This window comes from Neolamprologus brichardi, chromosome 20 (assembly GCF_056152115.1).
Source record: "Neolamprologus brichardi isolate AB-2024 chromosome 20, ASM5615211v1, whole genome shotgun sequence".
Lineage (NCBI taxonomy): Eukaryota > Metazoa > Chordata > Actinopteri > Cichliformes > Cichlidae > Neolamprologus > Neolamprologus brichardi.
Window position 1 is genome coordinate 35,081,698 of NC_142123.1, and position 27,621 is coordinate 35,109,318.

Sequence of the window (27,621 nt, forward strand, 5' to 3'; positions counted from 1 at the left end):
TGAGGCGACTGTTGTTGTGATTTTGCGCTATATAAATAAAACTGAATTGAATAAAGGTAAACTCTGGGTCACATGTTTATCACAGACAGGTGCGTCCACAGCAAAGAGCTCCTGGTTACTTCAGATCATCAGCCTGAAGGTGCTTCAGGTGTTTGAAATGAGTGCGAGTGCAGATCTAACGTCAGGGCCGACAGGGCAGAAAATAACAAATCTACCCCTTCTTCACAGGATGGGTCTTTAGCATCAGTTACCATGGTGATTTACCAGGAAAGACATGATCTTCACCTCCTAGAATGACCCTGGATGGAGCGCGTCTGATGTTTGGGATCAGTGTGGACACAGACGAGACGTTTTCAGGTTGTAACAACTTTAATTTCCTGCCATGAACTTGATCACAAAAAGCCTTTCACATCACGAGGAGACAGAAAGAGCAGAAGGTTACAGAGACGATGGATGGCGTCCGTCTTCGCCTTCGCGAAGGGAAACCAAACATAACAAAGAGCGAGAATAAAAACTTGGATCACCTTTTCCCCCACAGTGATAAAAGCGATCAAACCTAACAATGTTCAGACAGAGCTATAATACAGAAACACTACAATACTAAAGGCCCCCCTCCCTTCCCAATATCAGCCCCCCACGTGACTGCTGAAGCCGAGGGCGCACGACCACGACGCAATAATGCCGACTACTGTACACCCGCCCCTCCCCTGGGTCCGGTAACGGTGCTGTGCCCCGCCGCGTCTTCAGTTCACCTGTGCGCTGGACATTTAACCGACTCGAGTCCACATTCAGGTTTCAGCCTCACATTCTTTATCTTCCTGTAATAGCCAGGAAAGAATTTAAATTTTACCTGTAAGACACCTCAAACACCTGGGCTCTGTGGGGGCGGGGCTACTGCCTCATTTCCCACACTTGTTTTATTAACACGTCAGACATCATCAATACCGAGGTCGGTTTGAGCATTTAGGTCAAACATACATTTTACTATCATTATTATTATTGTTGGTATTATTGGCCAACAACGCACACATAAATGCGACAAAGGTCCAAACAGCCAATTTGCTCGTCAGCGATCGCAGTTACACTGCTTAAACAAAAGGGGGCGCTGATATCAGAGGGCAGGCTGGGATGTTCTCTCCTGGCTAATCATCATGAAGGCTGTGTGTGTGTGTGTGTGTGTGTGTGTGTGTGTGTGTGTGTGTGTGTGTGTGTGTGTGTGTGTGTGTGTGTGTGTGTGTGTGAGTGAGAGAGACAGAGATATGGACTTTATTATTTTTTAATGAACACTTTTCACAATAAAGGCCTCTGACTGTTCAGTAGAAGAAGACTTTTATTGTGAAACAACAGGAAATGAGTTATCTGAGTTTACAGTTGTGGGTGTGATTACAGTTTAAATACAGGTAAATTAGCCCGGATTCAAACTCACATGAAGCCTGGTCCTTACTCATGTAACTGTACGCAAATACAATGAAATCACCAGATATTTACAAGTATTTACTCTGTTACTGCGTTTCCTGTGGAAAACAGCTTATTTACTGTATATATTTACTCTGTAATGACACGAGAACTACTCGGGTAATCACTGTAAACTCAAAAGAAAACAGGGTAACTACTGAAACTGCGCTGTAATAACAGGTGTGCATATCTTTGTGTGTGTGTGTGTGTGTGTGTGTAGCTGGTGGTGCTAACGTCAGCCACCGATGCTGCTGTGTGGATTTTATCATACATTCTCTGAGTGGGAGTGGCGGTGCTGGTGGAGGATCCCCACCCCCCTGGACGCCAGCGACCCTTTGTTTGTCGGCCATGAAGCAGACGTTGGGCAGATTTACAGTTTTAATGATCCCGAACAGCCGTGCACGCTTCACGTGTCCCTCTGTGCAGCGCCGCAGGAAACCGTGTGAGGAATGTTGTCTGTGACAGAATGAGGCTCGTTTGGGTCGCCCGTCTCAGCGCGTTGACTCAACTTAGCTTTTAGTCTTTTTTCCTTCATTTTTGTTTAGCAGGTTTTTGGTTTTTATAAGAAATCTTAGAAAAATGTGACGCCTTGGAGAGGAGACTGAACGCAGCCATGAGCTCGACCAGCACATCTGCAGAAGGAAACCTCAGAGATGACGTGTGTGTGAGGGGAGCAGAGAGGTGAAAATGTGACTGGCCACGTCGGACCAAACAAGTGCTAAAGCGACCTCAGGAAAAATGTGGGCAAAGCTGCGAGGACGATGGTCCAAGTCTCAGGTCAGGACCTGAGTGTTCAGCCGCGCTTCGCCTCCTCGTGCACGACGGCGTCACACAGAGGGCTAAACGACGCCACGGCACGAAGGCTCTAATCTAAGAACGTCACTGTAAACACGACTCAAAGACCGCGAACGGGCTCGGCTATAAACATATAAAGACCTCTGACACTTGTGACTTTAATGCATCCAAATTTCACTTGCATTCGATGTTAGCTGCCGATACAAGTCGAGCACAAACCAGGCAGGTGAAGACATTCCCACGAAGCCAGCGTCGGAAATAAAGGTAGTACGTGTGACATCCTGTTTTTCTAAACTGCTTTAAAATGTTAACTGGAGCATCAGCAGGATGTGAGGAAACTCCACATCCAAAGCCCCGGCGTAGCGTGCGCATGTATGCAGCGGTGAGCCGCGCTCATTCACAGCGTGAAGACACGTGCTGGTGAAATGCTGCCCCAGGTGGTGAAAGGGGGAATCACAACCAGTGCCGTTAAGTAGGAGTTTAATAACCCGCTGCACCTCCAGTATTAAAAAAAGGCTTTATTTACACAGACAGGAAGTGAAGTTGGCAGGCTGCGTTCGGTGCTTCGGGTCACTCGTGTTACAGCTGCGCTCCTCTGGATGACCTCTTTGTTCGAGGCGTGGCTCGTGGGCGGAGCTTTCGCAGCGTTTCCCTGTTTAAACCTGTTTGAGTAGAAGAAGACTCTCAAAGCCTGTGACGAAGGCTCCGCGTCGTAGCCGGGCAGCTGCGTGGCGGTGGCAGCCGTTTAAGACAATAACGTTTTTATTGGTTTATTTATTTTATTAGAAATAAAGTTTGAGGTCATTTGTTTCTTTGCACATTCCTCTGAGGTCAGAGGTCAACCGACTCGAGCCAACTGACACATTTTCACCTCTGTGTGTGCTCCCTGGGATTTTCTGTGTGTGAGGAAAAGTAGGAAGAGGAGGCGCCTGTCTGGAGCTGCTGTGATTGGAGGACAGGCGGTGATGTCGGGCTTTCCTCTCTCTGCCGGCTCCATGGACTCCGCGCGGTCTCTTCTCCATCTGCTCTAGGTTGCCTGCAATGAGACGAGACACACCTGGATTATTGGCAGGACCCAGCACGCCACAGGAGTCTTCACATCTGCGGGGTGGAATGGCGCTCTCTGTTTCACACACGGCCTAAATTTCCCTCAACAAGGAACAAGTCCTGAAATACGGGATGCCAGGTTTTACGTGTCAGGACTGTTTTGGCAGCTTTTGGACGGAAGCTCTGCCGAGTGGTGGGCTGACCTCTGCGCTCTGTCGCTGCATCTTGTGCACGGAGCAGGACGCCGGCTCTTCTTCCCCCGACCCCTCACGCTCCGACTCGCGCTCCCGTTTCCCTGTGATGCCGCCCCGGGGGTGCAGGAGGAGTCCTGAAGGAAAAGGAGGAGGTAAAGGTCTGAGCCGAAGCTGACGTGAAACACTTCACATGCTTCCCGCCCGCGGCGTACCTGGGTGCTGAGGCACAGCGAACTCGTGGAAGAGTCGGCTGCTGGTGTTCTGGCTGGTGTCTGGCACTGAGTGGTATCCTGCATCTCACACAAACACACTATAAATACGACATCGTGCAACTGTGAATCTGACCTCAGTCCAGACAGGAAGCTGCGGCGTCTGATGGCGACGCTGCCCGTGCCATGTACCATGCTGCTGCAGGCGCTGATGCTGCTGTCCAACGCCGCTGGGGCCGGTCTGTTCTTCGCTGTCAAAGTTGAGAAGGATGCTTCCGCTGCCATTTCCTGTTGGAACGGGGCTCCCCGACACTCCGGGCGCTGAAGACCACAGAAGAAGACGTGACTCACCAACAGAGCTGCCAGAGCGGCTGGAAGCTCGGACTGTGTCAGAGGCCTTACTGTGTGAACTGTTGGTCCCTGGGTGCTGCTCTCCAGGAGAATAGGCCATCATTCCTCCATTCCCGTTCCCGTGGGTGGACGGCACTGATGCCAGCAGACCTGAAACACACACTTATTACTCATAACTGTAATAAATCTGAACACTGCTGCTACACGTCACAGACATCAAACCACTGCAGGTTATCACATAAAACCTGTTTGGAGGAGAAAAACACTCCTGCAGAATAAAAACTAGGTTCAGCTTTGAATTTGTTTTTTCATCTCTCTTGAACTCCTGAAGCTACGACGACTCAAACCTCTGGAAAGAATCACATGAGTGTGTGAACTGAAGGTTTGCGCAGCATGAAGATAGAATATTTAATGAGGCCAAGTTCTAAAGTTACTGATAGCACCGTGGATAAAATCAGCCGATCGGTCTTCCTGGAGCGACCAGGCGTGCTGTGGTGTGGTTTAACCCTTTAAGACCTACCATAGAACCAAGTCTGCCAGAGCTTATATTATATGTTTACATGCTGTGGAGCCATTTTTGGGAGCATTTCAAGTTGCTATACAACAATACAACCATTACAGCCTAAATTTTAATAATATATCTGCATTAAGTGCATAGTAATTACATAACTTGCATAAAAGTGCAATAAACTACAAAAAAATTGAAAATCGTTTTTGTTTTTTTAACATATATTTCTAGTTAGAGAAATTTAAGAGGCTTATCCCTCAAAACTGTAAATACAAAAAAGTTGCACAAAATAGTTTCCCACCACAGGAAATTTATTTTGAGTGTCTTCATAGTTTTATTTTTGAAATACACCAATTTTTATACACTGCAGGAAAAACGAAAATAAATATTATAATGCAAATTTGCAAAAAAGCAGCATATGCATCAAAATAAACTATTTCCAGCAGTGCAATATGAGTCCTAAGCATCCCAGAAACCACACAGAAAGTCATAAAGTCAAACATAACTTTTAAAAACACCAGTATAGGCTCATGAGGCCCTGATCGTAAAAAACTACATTGCCGCAAAATGACGTCACTTCCTGTTTCGGGCAGGACATGGCGGACATGCGATAGTTCGCGCTGATGGACGTAGGAAGTGTTATGAACAGCTGATCGGATTGGCAAAGCGTGTTTCTGGAATATTATGTTTTTGTTGCTGCAAGTGCTTTTTATGCAGTTTTTGCAAAACTATATGTGGAAGGAAACTGTGACCGAGGACAAGCTGATGGCAAAATTATTGCGCTAGCTGACGTGGTTGCAGAGCTACCGGGATTTAAAAGTAGTTGCGCAAAACGAAGCATGCCCGACCCGACCGGCTTTAAAGGGTTAAGGCTAAAGTTTTATGTTCTCTGATCTCGTACCCAGTCCTCTGTATCGGCTCAGCTGCTGGTAGATCTGCTTCATCCTCTCGATGTTGAGCCGGCTCGCCTCTGCGTGGTGCACCATGGGCTTCGGGTAATGGACTCCAATGATGCACTTGGCCGCCGCCTGCACAGACTCTGGAGCGTTCCACGGGTCGTAGATGAACTTAGCAGGAAAACCTCGGAGGACAGGTAAGTATCGTCTGGAAGCAGATGGAGACATTAGACATGCTGGCTTCTGTCAGCACGAGGAGGGGTACAACGTGCTTTGGGGTGGTGGTGATGCAGGGAGGTAAAGGGTTAAGAGGAAAAAATGTCATGTCTGAATGTGTCGGAGCTACCGTCTCAGATATGAGCTGAAATGTGTGTTTCCAAACTTTAGCTGCTGCTGTGTGAAGAGCTGGCTGAGGTTTAGGCCTGCAGCCGGAGCACGCTGGTCTGCAGCCCTTCGTGCTTACACGTTTTAAGGAAGTCAGCTGCTGCAGAACGAAGCTACAAACAAGCACAACACTGCACAGAAAGGCTACAGGACATGAAGCACTGCGGGCAGTAACCGTCGCAGGGCGCTCAGAGAGACGTTAATGCTGCCAAACGTGGTGGAAAACCAGGGGCTGTGGTCCCAACAACATTTACTGTGAGCTGGTGTGACGGCAGCCACGCCGCACACACGCAGAGCGACGCTGCGAGAGCCAATCAGACTGCAGCAAGAGGTCAACATCTCACAACGTGCAGAAGATTCCTTGGACTGTCGTGGAAAGAGAGCCACCTACCTACTGCGCTTGGTCCGACCTTACCGAGTCCGAGGAGGGGACACAGGCGGGGCGGAGGAGAGGGGCGAGTGGAACTGTGGGAAGCGGCACAGTGGGGGCAGGCAGCGGTGCGGCCGTGTGGACGCACGCGTGCTCGACGGACGGAGAGCGCCGTGTCGTTAGAGACATCACTGCTGATTGGTGCCGCTAGGAAGACGTCTACTGCAACACGCCGTTAGAAAGCACAAAGTTTTGAGCCCACCCGCCCAACCCCTCCCACCCCACCTGGACCAGAGCCGGCGTACGGTGGAAAAGATCTGCCATCGAGCTTCCTGTCCGTCGCTCAAAGCTCTTCTTCGGTTTCCGTCCTCACAGCTGAACAGAAGAGGAAGCTGAAGTTCTCCTGGGAGCTCGCCGTTGATGACAGAAGTCCTCCACCGTACCTCCCAGCTCTGGCCCCACCCTCCCCCAACCTTATCCCACCTCCATCCCCTTCAAACAGCAGTGGACTGAGAAAAGAGCTCAAATCTGCCCCCCCTGCCCCTCAGACTGTGGTGGTTGTCTTTTAAGTGGTCAGTGGGCCCAAAGCCCCTGCTGACTGTCCTCTCCCATCGCCACAGCGCCACACTCTGGGCCGGCACACTAGGGAGCCCCCTCATTTCACCAAAAGGGACCACAACCCAAGCCAGGAAGATCCGCGACCTGCCGGCAGCACGCGAGCCGATGGAGGGCGGCGGGTGGCGTGGGCAATAAGGGCTTCCTCTTCCTGTCATGTTTTAATCTTTGGTTTATAATCTTTGATGATGTAATCTTCAATCTGCTGTCCACATCTAGTGTCACGGCTTTGGATTTGCACCTCACACCTACACTGGCACATAAAGGGTGGGGCTGACTCTCCCTGCTGCATGTGGTTGGATGTTGGATGGATGTGGGTGGATGATGGTCGGGGAAAAGCCTAAGCCTAGCCATGCGAGGGCTGCTTATCCTCTGCAGTCAGATCTGCACATGTGCACTGGTGATCCACGCCATGTGTTGAGTGAGCCAGCCGCCGCTCCGGCGCCGCCTGAGCCGGCAGGGCTGCATTCACAAAAGCAGAGCGCCACTGAACATTTCACAAAGGGCCTGACGAGGGGCTTTGCCCAGCGCCTGGACAGTGGACCGGCTCGCGTGGCACGGCGCAGGTAACGAGTACCGGCGCCAATCGTGCTTCACTGCGATGGCAGAGCTACAGCTGGTCCAACGCCTCTCCTCACTACCCTCCGTGGAATGCTTCATAACACTCTACCTAACGAATGCAGGCGAGGCGTTTGCATTTCCCTACCAAGCGGTCAGAATCCCTTTTGACGAAATGAGACGCCACCGAGTCATAAACCTGCTCAGAGGGTGCCGCTGGGGCGCGAGTGCCTCAGGGCTGCACAGGTACATGAAACAAACCGCCATCAACAATGTCCATCCACGGCAGCCCCGGCTGGAAGCGCAGGCTGCACCTGGGTGGAGGGGCGAGAGAACGGCCAATCACCTTAAAAGCAATCAGCTACAATCTACGAAGGGGAGAGGGACCGCTGAACTTTCCCCCCAACCCCCAAAAATCACAAACAGAGTGGAAGGAGGGGGGACGGGGGAGAGAGCAGCAGTGATGAACACCTGGCTGCAAGTACACGTCTACTGATGCATACATGTTCACACGCACGCACACACACTGTGAGGTCGTTAGCATCCTGGATCCAGACTAAGTGCTGAGGTGTGAACAGACCAACAGCTGATGACACACAGACAAAGACGAGGAGGGAAGGATGCTGGTTTGTTGACTTACCCAAAGATCTGGACGTCCCCTTTATCCCCCCATCTCTCTCCCCCCTTCAGCTGACCTGTCCCTGAGCTGACTGTGTGTGAGACACTGACGTCATCAGTAACTGGCAGGTGTCACTTTTAAAACAGGTAAATCTGTCTGTGCTTCCCCTGTGACTCACTGCTCTCCTCTGATGACCCTCAACGCTCTAATATCTGTGCAGTCCTGAGAGACAGAGGGAGGAAGGGCGCCATCCAGGTGCGGGCTCAGCTGTGGCACCAAGGGGCGATAGAAGGAAAGGTACCCACCTGATGAAGTCCCCGTTGGGGTCGGTGCGCCGGCCGAAGCCCACGGGGCAGTAGCAGTGGAAGAACTGCTGGAAGAATGAACTGCAGGACAGCCACATCCAGCTGCCCGCATTCACGCTCCAGTCTGCATCCAGCAGCAGCTCCTCAAACACCTGCAGCAGGTAACCACAGCCCATTAAAACAGGAAGAGTGAGTAACATCGCTTTGTTTTAACTCGGTTGTTTTATTCCTTAAGCATGAACGGAAGCTACTGGCTAACGTGCCAAAAATAAGAAGGCCGACACGAAGAAGGAAAAACACCTACGACATAAACCCTGACGCACCACAATAAAGGCAGTAATGGCGTCTGCTGTTCCCGTCTGATTCATCGACATGTTTCAGTATCTGCACGTCACCGCACCATGACTGCTTTCCATGTGCTCACCTTCATTCCTTCCTCCCAGCTGATCCACAGGTCTCCTCTGGTGAGGAAGCAGGCCACGGCATGTCGGGCCAAGTGATGAATCCATCCCTCCTGCCTCAGCTGAGTCATGATGGCGTCGATCCAGGGAAAGCCTGTCTTCGCCTCAGCCCACTTGGCGAGCGCCTCAGGATTTTTGTCCCAGGGAATGCGGACGCAGATGGGGTTTCCCTCCATCTTGTCGAAGCGTGGGTTGTTGGTGGCGGCGGTGTAGAAGAACTCGCGCCACAGTAGCTGTCCGTAGAGCGAGAGTGGAGGAGAGCTGTTCTTCTTCACCTGCATCAGTAGAAACATCACAAAAGCATCGGGTTAAAAGCGTTCGGGGGGTTAACTCTTTCAACCATCGTTTTTATAAAAGCGTTTCACTTCAACGACGTTCTGTTGATCACAGCAGTCGGTCACCGTTCGACCGTCTCAGTGGGTTCAGCAGCACCGACCTGAGCCCAGCGGTGATGTCACCGCCCTTTCGGTGGGGCCTTCATGCCAATATTTCATCTCTGATGGTTCAGATCTGACCAATCAGATCACTGCATCTGGCAAGTGCACTCATAGCTCACACCTGCACTGATATGCAATGATCTGGAAATAATAAAATGATATTATTCCTCTTTGGGAATCATCTTGTTGGGCCAAAAATCCCATTTCATGTCAAACTGCGTTATATTTGGCGTGTTTCATAGATTCACAGATAACGTGTTTGTGTGACAGCCTGCCTTCTTTAGTTTTAGCTTCTGATTCAAATGTGTTTGTAGTGTTAGGTTGTGTCTGCACACATCAGGCACAACCTAACACTACAACACCGGTTCAGAATGATTCAGAGGTCAGAGTTTAACATTATAAAGACCTCTGGACAACTGCTGCTCAAGAGCACGTCAAAGATTACAGGAACGTTTGAAGAAATGAGGGGTGGCTCAAGACTTTTGCACAGCACAGTAAATATGGAGTTCGTACAGAAACAGAGTAGCAGATGGGCTCTGCTTCATACACGTCCATAAATGAGATCATCGCTGCGGTGCAGTCGCACCGATGCTTCGGGGCAGCACAAATATGCAACAGCAACATGCAAATCTGACGCCTACCTTGCGGTACAGGTCGGTGAGCTTGAAGTAGAAGAGGCGGCAGGAGAGGCAGCCGAAGCGCAGGTACGGGCTGAGGCCTGTTGGGCTGGCCAGCAGCGAGTTGGCGTTCATCCTCGGACGCTCGAAATTCGCCACCCACGCCTGGAGAGAGAGAGGGAGAGAGAAAGGAGGGGAAGTAAGACGGCCACGTTAAAGTATTCACCAAATCACAGACGGCTGGTTTGGGAAGCAGCAGGCAGTGTTTCACATGTCTGTGAACCTGAACAAAAGACATTTTCGGACAGACAAGAACATGACAAGAAAAGAAAGCGAACAGTGTTTGTTAGAGCAGGGCGATATGGCCAAAAATATTCATCACAATATATATTTGAAAATTTGCGATAACACGCAAGAGACAAAATACAACTCCACAACTTTACAAGCGCAAAAAACCCATCCATTTATTTTCACTTAAACAAACGTCAAATACGTATTTTTTGGACCATAAACTGCACGGGAATACAAGGCACATTAAGCTAAACAAAGCAGTCAGATAAATCAAACTTTATTCAACTCATTCTTCTTGCTTCTTCCACTTCTGTACCATTGATTTATTAATGCTGAATTCTCTCACAGCTGCTCTATTCCCATGTTGTTGCAGTATATTAATGACTAACCTCGTATTGTGGATGGATTATCTCAGTTGTTCTCCTGACTGAAGTTTGGTCCGTTTACAGCATCCTGCCATGCGATTACATTTGTCTCTAACCATCAGGAACCTTCACGTTAACTTTTATCGAGTCGAAAAGTGTTAGCGTTCATCCTGCAGCTTCACTGTGTTTGTTATGCTAGCATAGCTGTGTCGTTAGTGATCATGTAGCACATCATTATATACCAGCTAGCCCAACTTCAGTAACCTTACAAACATCACTGCTGTTTAGTTTCCTGTCTTAATATATATTGGAAGTGATAGCAGAGCTGTACGTTTGAATTTGTTCAGAAATCTCTCAGTCAGAACATGCTATATCATGTTTAGGTAACTAGCAAAACTAGCGAGCTAACTTCTGCTAACTTCCTGCTAGCTTCTAACTCCGTTAAGTGTAATAAATCCTGTTTTCATGGATGCCTGGATGTTAAACTTAACTGTTACACCTGGTAAAGCAGCAATGCTGATCATTTTATTAAAGATGAAAGAATTTAGACAGTTTTTAACTCTCAGTGATGCTGCAGTGTTCATTTGACTTTAGGACCTGAAGCAGACAGAGTTTAGGACCCAGATTGCTCCCAGATTTAGGAGCACCTTAGTCCGACAAATACGGCAATAACGACGGCCGCTTGCATGTTCTATAAAAAAGTGCTTTGTTGTGTATCTGACGGACAAACACCAAACATGTTCCACATCACTGAAGTGGCAGCATTTTTACAAACTAATTCTGGTTCATCCGTTTCACTCAACAATCCGCTTTCTCCCTTCTCATTCTCCGTTGCCGCCATGCTTTTTCGGCCATGTGCGTATGAAAACAAAGGCCCTGCGCATTTTACCCACATTCTATCGCCATATTTCATTTTCTTATCGTTGCCTATCATTGTACTGGTATTACCGTGAACGGTATGATATGGCCCAGCCCTACTAATGTGTTTACTGAAACAGATGAGCGCGCGTTTCTTCTGTTGTGATGCTGAAGATCTTTAATCTGCCCCATCAAAGATAACAGCCAATGAAAACAGGAGCTGCGTCACTGAGAAGTCCTCAGCGCTTCTGCTGAACGTCATCCCCTCAGAGCTTTCTATGACCACAGCCCACCCTCAGCTGCAGTACCCACCTTTCTCTCCAGGTGGCGCTCTATCCTGGTAAGAGCCTCGGTCTCTCCTCCTGGCCACACGGCTGACGGCAGCCCCTCCGTGTCAAAGCCTGAAAGAGACGGTTCACCTTCATCATTGTCCTTAGCAGGTCAACCTTCCATAAACATAAACAGTAAATGACCCCGTCACGACCCCGTCACGACCCCGTGGGTAAACGACCCCGTCACGACCCCGTCACAATCCCGTGGGTAAACGACCCCGTCACAATCCCGTGGGTAAACGACCCCGTCACGACCCCGTCACAATCCCGTGGGTAAACGACCCTGTGGGTAAACGACCCTGTCACGACCCCGTGGGTAAACGACCCCGTGGGTAAACGACCCCGTGGGTAAACGACCCCGTGGGTAAACGACCCTGTCACGACCCCGTGGGTAAACAACCCCATGGGTAAACGACCCCGTGGGTAAACGACCCCGTGGGTAAACGACCCCGTCACGACCCCGTGGGTAAACGACACCGTCACGACCCCGTGGGTAAACGACCCCGTCACGACCCCGTCACAATCCCGTGGGTAAACGACCCCGTGGGTAAACAACCCTGTCACGACCCCGTCACAATCCCGTGGGCAAACGACCCCGTGGGTAAACGACCCCGTCACGACCCCGTGGGTAAACGACCCCGTGGGTAAACGACACAGTCACGACCCCGTGGGTAAACGACCCCGTGGGTAAACGACACCGTCACGACCCCGTGGGTAAATGACCCCGTGGGTAAACGACTCCGTGGGTAAACGACCCTGTCACAACCCCGTGGGTAAACGACCCCGTGGGTAAACGACCCCGTGGGTAAACGACCCCGTGGGTAAACGACCCTGTCACAACCCCGTGGGTAAATGACCCCGTGGGTAAACGACTCCGTGGGTAAACGACCCTGTCACAACCCCGTGGGTAAACGACCCTGTGGGTAAACGACCCCGTGGGTAAACGACCCCGTGGGTAAACGACCCCGTGGGTAAACGACCCTGTCACAACCCCGTGGGTAAACGACCCCGTGGGTAAACGACCCCGTGGGTAAACGACCTTTCACTTCTGTAACCTCTTGAGAACGAGCTCAGAGTAAAAGTCTGATTGGTTTGAAAATAAAGACTGAAGATGATTTATTTTCATGTTTTATCACCAGAATAAAAAGTTCAATATTTCATTTCTGGACTTTTTTGACGTTATTGATCAGATCTGCTCAGATGCGGCCCGTCAGTGAACCTGCTGTAGGATGAAGCAGAAACCGAACCCACCGTGTCCCCACCTGCCAAACCCGAGGACGACTCGGACTGAGAGAGCGGCGTGGGCCTGACGCTACGACTCGTGACAGATTCAACACTGAGTGAGGAGAAGCCATCAACGAGCACCAGAAGTTACTTAATTGGGATCAGATTAGAGTTATATTGGGCAGGTGTGCATCACTCTACATGTGACCTGATGAGGTCAGTGAGCGGCAGCTGTGAGTGGCAGATGGAGGCGGAGCTTTGTGGAGAAGCAGGTTTCTTTGAATGGGGAGCAGACTGAGGATCAGCACGTTCATTCAGGAGCACAGAGCTCCTTAAATGTGTCAGGGTCAGGTGCTCCACAGCAGGTGCTCCACAGCAGGTGCTCTACAGCATGTGCTCTACAGCAGGTGCTCCACAGCAGGTGCTTGCATGAATGGACAGAGACAGATGGCTTCACCCGACTCAGAGCTTTAAATTAGAGAGCAGGTGACAGGTTTGGGGTTTAATTATGGGATGAGTTCTTCTTTCGGCATCAATCAGCTGACTGCAGTTTCTCCTTAAAGCTGAATGAGTCCAGAATCAGATCCACCAGGCTGGAAGCTCTTTTCCTGCATTTAAAACAGCTCCAGCAGAGGGCGCTGCAACAAGCATTTCATGTCTGTTTGTGGAGCTGCAGAGGCCTTCGCTCAGGCTCGGTGCCCGGGTCACAGACAGGAACAAATAAAATATGACAATGAAGTCGAGGGACTCAGCAGAGAGGACAACTAGCCCTGTTTGGGGTGGGCTGGTCCCTGTGGTCAAATCAGTGTTTCAAAGTGAAAAAAGTTTCAGCCAAATATCTTTTATATTATTTCACTCCAGACACACACATCAGCTTTGGATGACACTCAAGAGCTTCAAGCGTCACAGCTTCACTCAGGAGCCACGTTTAAGGCCTCCTGGCCCTTACTTTGATTTTAAAACTCTCTCGGACAAAACCTGCAGGTGTGAAAGCAGCAGCTGACTGACGGACGCTGTGCAGGAACGCCATCAAGCTGCACTGAAGCTGTGATGCACACAGCTGCCACAGGGGGCGCTGCAGGCCCTGCTTAGCTATACTCAGTGTGAGAGAGTGTGTGTCTGTGTGTGTGAGAGTGTGTCTGTGAGAGTGTGCGTGTGTCTGTGAGAGTGTGTCTCTGTCTTTGAGAGTGTGTCTGTGAGAGTGTGTCTGTGAGAGTGTGTCTGTGAGAGTGTGCGTGTGTCTGTGAGAGTGTGTCTTTGAGAGTGTGTCTGTGAGAGTGTGAGTGTGTCTGTGAGAGTGTGTCTGTGAGAGTGTGCGTGTGTCTGTGAGAGTGTGTCTGTGAGAGTGTGCGTGTGTCTGTGAGAGTGTGTCTGTGAGAGTGTGCGTGTGTCTGTGAGAGTGTGTCTGTGAGAGTGTGCGTGTGTCTGTGAGAGTGTGTCTTTGAGAGTGTGTCTGTGAGAGTGTGCCTCTGTCTTTGAGAGTGTGTCTGTGAGAGTGTGTCTCTGTCTGTGAGAGTGTGCGTGTGTCTGTGAGAGTGTGTCTGTGAGAGTGTGCGTGTGTCTGTGAGAGTGTGTCTTTGAGAGTGTGTCTGTGAGAGTGTGCGTGTGTCTGTGAGAGTGTGTCTGTGAGAGTGTGCGTGTGTCTGTGAGAGTGTGTCTGTGAGAGTGTGCGTGTGTCTGTGAGAGTGTGTCTGTGAGAGTGTGCGTGTGTCTTTGAGAGTGTGTCTGTGTGTGTGTGATTTGATCATTGGTCGATCTTTATGGGCTCAAATTGTAGTCATAAATATTTTGTACTTGTAAATCAGGTTTGTATGTGTAAAAGAATTTGTGTGTGTGTAAAAAAGATTTGTGTGTGAACAAAAAAATACGTGTGAAAATTTTTTTCTTCCTTTCATCTGATTGGTCAATGTCATGTCAATCACAAATTTAACAGTCCAATCAGAGAACAGATGGGTTTGGCTGTTGGAGGCGTTCTTTTTTTGAACTGCAGGTCCTTGAAGGGTAATACAGTTTGAAGCTGGAGGATCTCTGTATAAATATCCGATAGCAGCTAGGTCCCCTAACTTTCAGCAGCTGTTGAAAGGATAAAGTTGTGCTAAATCAGTGGTTAGAGATACCATGATTACTTTAGGATTAGTTTAACACAAAGTCAGGGCTGACCCGGGACCATTGCTGTGAGTCACAGTGTGCAGCATGAAGGTCCTTTCACATGGGACGCAGCATGTGCTGCTAATGCTAATGCTAACTAAAAGCCAAGGATCCAGAATTTGCTGCGCTGGCTGCTGAGCTCTGTGTGCAGCAGCTGTCCCTGTACTAGATGCACCTGCTCCTTGTCGTTTCTATCTCGGACTTTATGTCCTCTACAAGAGTTTCAGTTTTTTTTATCTTCAAATGTTCAATAAAAACATGTATGCTAATTCATAACAAAGAAAGCTTTGTAACTATCCCCACTAGTGAAGACTGTCATTTCCACAGCACTGCCTGCCCCCCCTGCAGCACTGTTGAATCTGGAGGTCCCTGTATTAAGCACGTAAACCTGTGACACAAAAATCACCAAACTCGGACCGCCACAGACTGTTTTCCTTCGGAAAACGCTGGGCTGGCATGTAAAAGGGCATTTACTCCCTTCAAGGACCTGAAGCTCCATAAAGCACCCCTCCAATAGCCAAACCCATCTGTCCTCCGATTGGATTGTTAAATTTGTGATTGACATGACATTGACCAACCGGATGAAAGGAAGAAAAGTAGGGTCAAAATTCATACTTGAAACTTGAAACTTGAGTGCAGAATTTCAGACGTATTTTTTGGCCACACACAGATCTTTTTTACATACACACAAATTCTTTTTACAAATCCTGATTTACAAGTACAAAATATTTATGACCACAACTTGAGCCCATAGATCTTCGCCTGTTTGTTGTTGGGTTTTGGTTTTAGGGCGTGGATGAACAAGTACACGGAGATTCTGATTGGTGTTTCAACTACGAGAAACGCTGTCAGCCATCTTTGTGGTTGTTTTCTCGTGAGTGTGTTTGATTTCTCACCAAGCTCCTCCAGCGAGGGGACGCCGTACTTGTCCCCGTGGTCCTCAGAGACGGGCGTGACGCAGCGCCCCATCAGCGTGTCCGTCAGCATCTCCACGGGCATCTCCGGAGGATCCAGCCGGCTGATCAGAGTCTGGAAACGCTTGTAGGTGAGCGGAGGCTGTCCGCCGTTCAGCTCGATGATCCTGCGGAGAAGCAAAGAGGAACCTCATGACACATGACCGTGATCATGTGACCTCAGGCTCCATGACGGTTTGAAACAACCCTCCCTGAATGCCCTTACAGCGCCGCTGTGTTCTCAAGGGTCCGCGCCGTCGTTAAATAAAGCTCACTCACTTGTCAAGGTCATACAGGGTGTGCGATATTTTGACGATGACCTCCACGCCCGCCTCCATGGCCAGCTTCTTGATGGCGGCGTCTCTCTCCTTCCCAAAAGGCTCCGAGTCGTATTCAAAGGTCAGCCGGGAGATCTTCCACTCCTGAGAAACAGAGAGAGAGAATTCCCAACAGGCTGCGGGAGCAGCAGAGCAGAGCGCCCTGGTCACATGTCTGCCCTAACCCCGAGGTAGGATTTCCTGCGTCTCACCTTAAAGAGCCGCGGGAACACGTTGGCTGGTTGGCCCCTGATGACGAAAAGGCGAGAGTTGAGCTTGCGAAGGCTGGCGTCCAGATCCTCCAAACACTGGAGAAGAAACCTGAGGAGAGACAGGAGGACAGAAACGGGACGCATGACAAAGCGAAAATCATTGACCCTCGTCTAGGACGGGAACCCGGGGATTCCCATCACCTGCGCCCCTGCCCCGCTGGGCCGCGAAGCTGGAAGCGCCCTCTCAGAGTTATCCACTACAAAAACACTTTACTAATAATTACAGCTCACAGGAAGATGTTGGATCCTACAGGTGAAACTCGCGCTTTTAAAACCCGACCCAGATAAAAATCATTTCGCTGTAATGAGAGAGGCTGTGATCCACAAATCCTCTCAGCTGCCCCCTCTAGGGGGCGCCACAGCGAAACCCTGAGAAGTTTCTTGGTTTTTGGAAAAGAAAGCGTGCATTCATGTGTGTAGTGTGTGAAGCTGATGAGCTCTGAGGGCGTGCTGGGGTTCTGATCAGGTTTGACTGCAGGCCCAACAGACCAGACAGAGTCTGATCGTTACAGCTCCGTCCCCCCGTCTGACCCCATCGTTAAGCCGCCAAAGCTCTGCCTGCTCCCAATCTGTGAGCGGCGGCACGTGAGCGCCTGCACACGCTCAGCCAGGAGGTTTTATAATCACCGTCTGCTCTTTTTATAGCTCGGTTCAGTCTGCAGCCACTCGGGCCTCCGAGCAACATGATGCCTGATTTCAGGAGAATAAACCGGCCCGACGTTGACGTTACAACGAGCGCAGAAACGCTCGACCAAGGCCGCAAAACCAGCGCAGTCATCAGATTCAGTCAGTCAAACGCAAAAGTCCCCCGGACCTGATGTCCAAGAATGACTGTGAGCGAGCTAAAGACGACGGTGCTCACACGGCACAGCGCTGTGGTTTCTCTGCAGTCGGCGCTCATGTGTGCAGCTTTGACTCAGAGGCTCAGTGCAGCCCTCAGTGTGGCCTCCGTTATTCTGCGCCTGCATCCATGGAAGTGAAACACGTTCTGATCACTGAGGTTTCTGCGTTTTCAGATGGTGAGAATAAAGAGGACAATGACCAAAACAGTGAAGAGGCTACGAGCCCGAGTCCTGACTCTGAGCCACGCGTCTGCAGTCACAAAGACAAACGGCAGAACGCGCCCCCTGGAGGAGGAACGCTGACAAAAGACTGTTGTGTGTGTGTCACTGCATGCATGTGTGTGTCACTGCATGCATGTGTGTGTGTCACTGTATGCATGTGTGTGTGTGTCACTGTATGCATGTGTGTGTGTGTCACTGTATGCATGTGTGTGTGTGTCACTGTATGCATGTGTGTGTGTGTCACTGTATGCATGTGTGTGTGTCACTGCATGCATGTGTGTGTCACTGCATGCATGTGTGTGTGTCACTGTATGCATGTGTGTGTGTGTCACTGTATGCATGTGTGTGTGTGTCACTGTATGCATGTGTGTGTGTGTCACTGTATGCATGTGTGTGTGTGTCACTGTCAGTATTGGTCAAGTTACTTGAAAAAAGTAATCAGTAACTAATTACTGATTACTTCCCCAAAAAAGTAATCCCGTTACTTTACTGATTACTTATTTTCAAAACAATTAATTACTTAGTTACCTTTTAAAAACACGATTTACAACCTGAATAGGTGATAAAGTGATAGATCTTTCAGCCCAATTCTACTTTTTCTGCATAATCATCATACAAAATGTAATCAAATGGAAAAGTCTCTTTTTAAAACTTGTTTTATTAGTTTTAATCTTTTAACTTTATGCATCAAGCAAACATTTAATTATCTGCAACATTCTCTGACTGGAAGAAATTAGTTTAACATTTAAACCTATTTTCTGCACATTCCAGCACATAAAATAAAATATTTTGTGTTTACACTCAGTCTTTCTAATAGATGCAAGTAAAACACAGCAGAAAATAAATAAAGTCACAGACTAGACTTTTGCTCTATTTTCACCTGTAAAGCAGGAGTGGGGTAGGCGGAGGTTTACCCTGGTGCAGGTGTGCAGCGGTCAGTGGAAGAATCCGCGAGTTTCTCTGTGAGTTTCCCATTACGTCGTAGCTACTCGGTGCTTGTTTGGAAGTTTAGGGGTTTTTTCGCTGTAAAAAGAAGTTTTCTTCCCACGCACAACGGACACTAATGTTTTTGTTACTTTTTATGGAATCAAACTCAAAGTAAGGTCAGTACTTCCACGCTTTAAACGCTGCACGCTCATACTCTCTCTGCACTCGGTATATGATCCATTGTTGATCTGCACACAGCTGTTGTCACGAACGTCGCACTCGCTTACGTCACTGTCATGAGACATTCTCGCAAAAAATCACGGTTTTAGTAACGCAGTAACGCAGCGTTCCTACGGGAAAGTAACTGTAATCTAATTACTGTTTTTGCAATAGTAATCCCTTACTTTACTCGTTACTTGAAAAAAGTCATCAGATTACAGTAACGCGTTACAAGTAACGCGTTACTGCCCATCTCTGGTCTCTGTATGCATGTGTGTGTGTGTGTGTCACTGTATGCATGTGTGTGTGTGTGTGTGTGTCACTGTATGCATGTGTGTGTGTACAGCCGTCCTTATATAACTGTTCTGGCCTACATCTGTAGAGCAGACACACTCAGCTTCGACCGCTCCACAACACAATCCCTTAGCCCAGTAACCTCATTCCTGTCTGAGCGCACACACACGCGCGCACACAGAGACACACACACACCTGTAATGAGTCACAGGCTGAATCGAGAGCAAATAGAAACACTGTCCTGACTGGATGAATTTGGTGCTTTGACACTTTCATGTAAAAACTTTCAGCATAATTATCATGAAATAAATCCAGACGTTGTGTTTACCCCGATTCCTTCAGCACTCTGCAGCCTCACACTTTAACACTTCAGCTGACGATTCAGAAGATCTGATCAGCTGGAGGCCTGAACGGCTCACAAACTGTAGTAACCTCCTCAGGTGTTGGAGCTTTGTGCGTAACATCATTGTTGTCCAGGAGGTGTGAGTTTTTGTTTCTCCGTCAGCAGTAACAGGAACACAGACACTACAGGAAGTCAGGTGACAGAGTGAACTCTGACCTGATCACTCTCATCCTCCATAGTCCGCTCAACGCCACAAACACGTTTAAGAGCACAAAGACCCTCCCACTGTGGGTGGGCTCATGTGCTGTATCTCTCCAGCTCTGGTTACAGGCTTGGTTCAGTAAGGATGAATTGTTTCAGAAACCTCTCAGTCAGAACATGCTATATCATGTTTACGTGGAAGCTAGCAAGCTAACTTCCTGCTAACTTCTAACCCTGTTAAAAGTAATAAATTCTGTTTTCATGGATGTTAAACTTAATTGTTACACCTGGTGAATGGCCTGTATTTGTATGGCGCTTTTACTAGTCCCCCCTAGGGACCCCAAAGCGCTTTACACACCCAGTCACACATTGGTGGAGGCTACAGTTATAGCCCCAGCTGCCCTGGGGCAGACTGACAGAAGTGAGGCTGCCATATCACGCCATCGGCCCCTCTGGCCATCACCAGTAGGCGGTAGGTGAAGTGTCTTGCCCAAGGACACAACGACCGAGACTGTCCGAGCCGGGGCTCGAACCAGCAACCTTCCGATTACAAGACGAACTCCCAACTCTTGAGCCACGATCGCCGGTAAAGCAGCAACGCTGATCATTTTATTAAAGATGAAAGAATTTAGACAGTTTGTAACTCTCAGTGATGCCGCAGGGTTCGTCTGACTTTGGGACCTGAAACAGACGGAGTTTAGGACCCAGATTACTCCGCGAGGCTCCAGACTACGGCAGCCGTAACGCTCCGACAAGCAACCAAACGGTGCGGCTTCGTAGCTTAGCAACGTCATACTGAAACATTTTTGACAGATTTCTGCGTGTCGTGTACAACAAAATCAACCAGAATTCATACATAAGGCTCACTGTTGATTTTTGAGAAAATTAAAGGATTTTACGTGCGCCTTATAGTGTGTAAAATACGTTCTACAGAAGATATGATATGGTTTTAGGCCATATCGCCCAGCTCTACGAGCACCATCACAGACCTGAAACAGCCCATAAGCAGCAAGTCCAGTTTGACAGTATGGCAGCTGTGTTTGACGAGTAGAGCTCGTTGGCTCTTCATCAGGGAGAGGGAGACGCCAGCCTCGCTCAGAGGGAATGCTCGGCATGCCCGACGCTTACGTAGTTTAACAGACTGTTATTTACTTTGATGCTCCTTTATCTTTTCCTGCTCCTCCAGCATCGATCAGCTGTGTGAACGATTGAATAACACGTGGGAAAGCCTCCCCTCATGTAGGTCACCATCACATAACTGCTCATAAGTTTACCGCACTGGCACACTAACCTACATGTCTGCACAGACTCTCACATTTCCCTGAAAGTGGCAAAATATCTGGTCCCACATTAACAGGCCACTGCTCAGCCTCTGCACTCACACGGCGCTGGTGCACGCTAACTGCTCCGCGTCTTCGGTCCCTCGCCAACCGAGCAGAACCAGAACCGAGCGGGAAACTTGAGCACGTTCGAGGACTTTGAAAGTGTCTGAGCCTGTTACTGTGAGGATGATGGCAATGTGAGAAAAATCTCCATGATCATCAGAAAAATAAAAGCCTGTAACAGAAACGTATCCATAAAAATGAGTCCATATACAAAATGTGACACTTTCTTTACTGTTTATAGATTTAATCTTAGGAAGACCCCCCCCCCCCGAAACTGTCCACTTACATCCTGGACTTTTAGGGATGGCGTGACTTTTTACACACATTTAGATTTAAAGGGAACTTTAACATGAGCCAGTTGTGCCTGATTAATAAACACAAAGAGGACTGTAGTTAAATGAAAGCTGCAGAACGGGTCGTGCCGGATGTATGTGCCGGAGGGTTCCTGGCTGAGCACAGCAGCAGGGGAAGCAAAGCTGAACCAATGCCAACAATAAAGAGTGAAATATGGAGCAGAGCAGAAGTGAGCTGAAGAGGAGGAGAGGAGACACGGAGGAGCAGGGTGAATGAGACGCTGCAGGCTGGTGAAGCGGAGGCAGACAGTGCGAGAAACGTTCACCGTTTTACAAAAGTGAATTTAATCCAGTGTTTCTCTGTACAGCTGTGACATCCCTCTGAAAATGCAGCAGCTGAGCGGTTAACTCCGTTTTTACACTTGCTTTATTTTAGTTATCCAAAACATCCAGACTCTTCTTCTACAGCACTTAAACATACAGAGTGTAAAATCTCTCAGCAGCTCAAGTGCATAATTCAAGCTATGGTGGCTGCTACAGGACAAACAGGTTTTAGTCTGACACGTTAAACTTGAAACCTTAAACTCACTTCTGACCAATGACAGCGATACTGAGGTGAGCTTTTGAGGACTCGCTGAATCAGTAAGCACTATTGTTCGCCCGTGCTAGCCTCTGTTGGCCAGCATTAGCCTCTGTTAGCCAGCGTTAGCCTCTGTTAGCCAGCGTTAGCCTCTGTTAGCCAGCGTTAGCCTCTGTTAGCCAGCGTTAGCCTCTGTTAGCTGGCTTTAGTGAAACTGTTGGACTCGGACTCTTACTGAATAAATTTTCATAGGATTTGAGGATATAATCAAACTGTTTATTGGGGGAAAGAGTGACTTCTACGATACTACAGCTGAATATTAGCTGCTATAATGTTAGCTTGTAACCAGCAGTGGATGTTCAGCTGGCTCTCTGGAGACGGGAGGATCACATGTCTAATCTGCAGACAATAAGTAATTGTGACAATATGGAAAATAAATGAGCAGGTTTGAACTGGACTTTGTGTGTTAGACCCCTGACTTCAGCTCAAGAGGCTTGAGGTGAAGAGGATGACGTTTTATCCAGATGTCTGTGCAGGCTCGTCATCCAGGTCATGGGGGTCTAAGGAGCTGCAAAAGAAAGTGACTGGACTTCAAGTTTCTTGAAGACGCTTAATCCAACACTAAAATATATGATCCTTTAGTCTGAAGATGGCACATGAAGCCTACGACCTCTCTTCTCCATCACCTCTGCTGGATGGTCAACGTTATTAGTGAGAAGGGAGACGTCCTTCAAATATGCTGGGGGAACATGGCGGCTTCCACACACTGCCAAGTATTTTGCATATATTAAATATACGTTGAATGAATCAGTTTGTTGGGAGAATAATTACACGCTAATCCATGTATAATTATGAGCACAGGATGCTTCTTCTCTTAAATATGTGATTGACACATGTTTGTTATAATCTGTGTTTATTGGTGGAAAATATAAAAACCTTTATGATCTGTAAAGTTTGTAAAACTGATTTAAGTGTTTATTCTGTCAAATCTTAGGACGTTTCAGCTTAGTCTGGCTTGTTTAAGTGAAGCTTGCAGCACAGATTAGATCTGGGTTAACAGTAACCTACATCTCAGGCCGCTCTCTGGTTTCAGCGTATGGTTATCCAACGCGATCGTCTCTGACCTCTATACGACGTCCTGCAGCACACAGAGGGTCGGGAACACAGAAAGCTTCAGTTCTGTTCCATCACGTTTACTTTCAAACATGCTCATTCAGGAGACGGAGCCATTTAATCCCGGTGTGACTCGAGGTTTCAGGTAAAGATAAGGAAGCTAATGGGATGATGGGCTGCCATCACAGAGCTGCAGGTGTCACAGCAGCTGAGCAGACATCTGCTGGCTCTCATTCATCTTCTCCCAAAGCATTAAAGCTCGGAGCAGCTCATAATAAAAGGCTTCAGCGACGGCGCACTGCTAAGCCACGGTCTGCAGATTTAGTTTAAGACGCGAAAACAAAACCTCAGCAAAATAAGCTCCTCCCTTCAGAGTCCACATCCCCTCAGCTGCAGCACAACCCTGCGAGTCCTTCTGCTCCCCGTACGACTGACTCAGAAAAACCTTAAATGTGTTTGTTGGTCACACGAACAGAAATGGCAGGAAAAGGCAGATTTTAGCTGTAACAACACAAACTCACTGCTGTTCCCTCGGCTGCCCCACCAGGAATCCTTCTCCAGGTTTTCATCCCAGGTCCCTGCATCCTGTCTCAGATTCAAGCCAGACTTTGATGCCACGCGATCATAAAGTGAATATTCAAACAGGAAAGTACGACAGCTTTAAGAACTGGTGTCTGAAAATAAGAATAAAACCTGTCTCACTGGCATCAAACACACTATCAGGGCGACCGTGGCTCAGGGCGTTGGGAAGCTCAGCTGTAACCGGAAGGTTGCCGGTTTGATTCCCCTGCAACACACTTCACCTGCCGCCTACTGGTGTTGGCCAGAGGGGCCGATGGCGCCATACGGCAGCCTCGCTTCTGTCTGCCCCAGGGCAGCTGTGGCTACACCTGTGTGTGAATGTGAGAGTGAATGAATAGTGGCGTTGTAAAGCGCTATATAAATGCAATTATTATCATTAGCAGTTTCTGCGTGAACTCTAAACTCCATCTTTTATTAATATTTATTCGTTTTTATTAGTTTGAATGAAAAATGTCCGTCCGGGAATTTCTGGGACGTTTCTGGAAATCCATGAGAAACAGTCAGACCGTCACCCATGTGCACTTCCTGTCCCGATGCCGACACCGCTGACCAGTTTACACTTTTAGCACTGCAGTCAGCTGGATACGAGCGGGTCACTGCCTTCAGGGTGGATCGTGCTGCGCGGCGACCACAAATAGCAGTTCAACCCCGCCGGTCTGCACGTGAAGCCGAACGGCGGGCAGCTTGGTCACACGCAGCCTGGACAGCGATCCTCTAACCTACTTCTGCTGTAACCTGCTCATCGCGCCGGCTGACCTCCTTTCCCGGGATTATGCAGAAGTGAGCGACTGTGAAAGCAGCTGAGCGGGCGTCTCCGGGTGAAACCGGCGCAGAGAGACCACCGACCCACGGAAAACAAACGTCTGCCGTTAAATAAAACTCATGTGACTGACATCAGAGGAACGCTGACATCATGCTGCGCCTTAAGGAACTGCAGCTTCGCCCAGCACCGGCCTGCTCATAACGACAGGACCACCAGATCGTCATGGAAACGTTTGTCAAACGCACGCGGAACAACGAGCAACATGATGCCAACACCTCTGCTGTTAGCAGGATAAAGAGATGATTTACTGAAGACGCAGTGAGACGATGCTCCGCAGAGAAGCATGAAGTGTTCCTAAACGACACGCCGCTCTCTCGCCGCGTGATTCTCAGTAAAGACGATGATGGAAAAACAGAAACTATTTAAAAACATCCATTTTAAACTCAGCATCAGATCATTTGAAGTCCAGTTAACTTGACTTCGCGTCCTGATAGGACTCAATAACAGATTAATAACTGATCATCTGATTGTAACTTAAATCCTCTTACCGCCACCTGTTGACCCCGACGTTGGACGAGCCCGCGAACCACGGGTCCAGGAAGTAAACGCACCGCACCGTGGACGCCCCTTGGACCGCCTCCCGCAGAGCTGGGTTGTCATGGAGACGGAGGCCCTTCCGGAACCAGTGGATGGAATTTTGGGCCATTTTATTCTGAAAGGAAAGAGGAAACAGGAAGAAGCTTCGGTGAGTCTACTGAACCGAGCGGTGGAAGGCGCATCTCGGCGAGCAGTGGCGTGGGATGGGCCCACAATAGAAGCGGCTTTTATTTTCTGCTGTGGGTAGAAACAGTCACAACAAGCTCAAAGCACAAGGTTAAAAATCTTCAAACCTTTTCCTGTTTCCTCACTTCCTGTCGTACCTCATAATCTGATATTGAGCTCGGTGACTGCAGCTCACTCATCACAGAGTTCTACAACCAATCAGACTAAAGAGCTGAAGGACAGCACCGACCCTCCATCGCACCTGTCCCACAGGTGCTCGCAGGATCTGTCACCTGCGAGAGAAACGGCGAGCAGAGTGTTTACCTGCTGAGAACTTAACCCGATTACTGAAACATCAAAGCAGCAGGTGACCTGCAGCGCGGACGACTTTTACTGCCTTTTGTTTCGTCTGAGCTCGTCTTCAAAGGTGAACTCGCCGCGCTCAACAACAACTCAGCGCCTCGAAGCACACAGAGCTGTGAGACATGGACGCCTGGTTAGCGTGTGGTGTTGTCTCCACACCTGGACGTTTGCTGCACGCCTAACACACACGCCATTATTTAGAATGAACTTTCAGGTGCGACTCTGGGTCAGGTGTTCAGAGTCAGGTGACCCAGGTTGGTGCTCTGACCTCGTCCAGCCTGATCATTCACTGCTTTCTGATTGATTTTTGGCGCCGTGTCCTCAGCTTTTCTGTCTGTGTGGACAGTTTAGAGGAGAACAGCTTGTATTTGGCTCAGGTGTTAGAAAGCTCCACCCACCATGAGGTGACCTCATTCTTTTGAAATGTTCACCTGTCACAGAAACACGCTGGTGCTGATAAGCTGGGAGGAGGACACTTCCTGCTATCTGCTTGCTGCTAAAGCTCCACGGCGTTCAGGACTTCCTGTTACCTTTGATGCACCTGCTCGTTGCACTTGTCACCAGCCAATCAGGTCCGCTGACACATTCTGTGGCCCTGCGGCGTCTGAAATAGCAACGACAGTCAGTTTGCCTGGCACCGAGCGACTGCCCACAAGCTGGCAAACAGACGCGAGGCGCCTGTGATGTAAACAGTGTCATCAGTGGAGGAGATATTTCAGCCAATCACCAGCTGGAGGCTCGCTTCAGAGGAGTGGGAGTGTGGTGGGCTCATCTGAGGACAGTTTTACAAAAATGTGTTTCTTTGTTTTTTAAATATTTTGAGTGTTTTGTTTTTTTACTGTTCTGCATGAAAAACATACAGACCAAACACCAGGAAGCCCGAGCAGCCAATCATCGCTCAGTGAGTCCAGACTGACGCAGGCTGAATGAAATAAACGTACAAAGACAAAACTGAGTTTTTAACTGCTGAAACTTATTGAGGTCAGAAGCCAAGCTGACCCCTCCCCCAGCTTTAAGCATCATCACACTTTCAATATCAAGAATATTAACAATGATGACGACAGTCCCAGGGTGCTGCTGGGCTGCAGGTCGGAGCTCCTGCTGCTCCTCCTCAGCAGCAGAGGAGACGTTCCTGCAGATGTCCCAAACACAGATTATATATATTATGAGATTATAATCTGAGCCTGATCTGTAAACTTTTCCAGCTGTGCTGCGGGTCTGCACTATGTGCGGCTTCATCTCTGGGGCGAACCTTCTCCTGTGCAATCCGCAGCGCCGCTCCGACTTCTTCCTAACAACAACACAAACTTCCCACTGACCCACTTTCCCCCGACTCAATCAAACCATCAGCACACCGAGCCCCGATCAGCCAGCACAGGAAGCTGCTGGTTCAGAGATCAGCTGCGGGATCAATCCTGGGATCCAGGTTGTGATGACTGCGGTCAAAGTTCCGCTCTTGTGATTAGTCGGCGGATCTCAGACGTTTCTGACCTTCAGGGTGTCCAGCGGCTCCAGCCTGAACTTCTCATCCTCACACTCAGCCCACGCGATGAAGATGAAAACATAAACGCTGAAGCACGCCAACAGGCTGAGATGCGTTCACGGACTCTCCAAATGGAAATTAGGTCACGGAGTTTTTTGTGAATGGGCTCTCCGCCTCAGCGCAGCTCCGGCTGAATAAAACCGGTGCGAATCCAAACCACATCCACCTGCCCCTCACACACCGGGGAGACCCCCCACACACCTGCCCGGGACGGCACACCCGATACGGCCCCAGAAACGGGGTCACCGGAGCGGAGCTTATGTAACCGGTGGCGCTGTTTACGCCGACCTCTGTCTCCCCCCAACCCGCACCCACCCGCTCACCTTGTGCTGGCTCCCCGGAGGTGACATCTATGTGAGGCCCAGGGACGGGAGCATGTCTTCGGGCAGAGCGGGGAGCTGTGCCGGGGTGTAAGTGTTTGCGCGCTGGGTCCCTCTGACTGTCTGCACCTCAAGCCGCTGCTGTGCTACTTTGTTTCATAACACTTTGGCTCAGTGCGCATGCTCCGCCCTCTTACCCACAGATCAGGCTGCGTTCATGGAGCGATGGAAAAAAGAGCACCGAGAAAATAAATGATTAAAGTAATAAAATAAATGAGGGGCGGTCAG

The 27,621-nt window shown here is 49.1% G+C and overlaps 1 protein-coding gene across 2 annotated transcripts; it reads right to left on the bottom strand.

The window, feature by feature from the left end:
• Positions 1-350: 350 nt before the first annotated feature.
• LOC102792054 (cryptochrome-1-like) lies at positions 351-27,509 on the bottom strand. Of its 2 annotated transcripts, none has more exons than XM_087833837.1 (15): positions 27,337-27,509; positions 24,894-25,057; positions 16,522-16,630; positions 16,272-16,414; positions 15,936-16,120; positions 11,648-11,736; positions 9,846-9,986; positions 8,731-9,042; positions 8,307-8,458; positions 5,461-5,663; positions 4,103-4,201; positions 3,893-4,021; positions 3,704-3,801; positions 3,501-3,625; positions 351-3,286 (listed from the first exon to the last, which is right to left on the bottom strand). In XM_087833837.1, the coding sequence occupies exons 1-15, from the start codon at positions 27,361-27,363 to the stop codon at positions 3,118-3,120; spliced, it is 2,145 nt and encodes a 714-aa protein (XP_087689963.1). In that variant the 5' UTR covers positions 27,364-27,509; the 3' UTR covers positions 351-3,117. The 2 variants fall into 2 exon arrangements, with proteins under 2 accessions (XP_087689963.1, XP_006807480.1); XM_006807417.3 differs by having other exon boundaries at positions 3,147-3,286; positions 3,704-3,781.
• Positions 27,510-27,621: the final 112 nt, after the last annotated feature.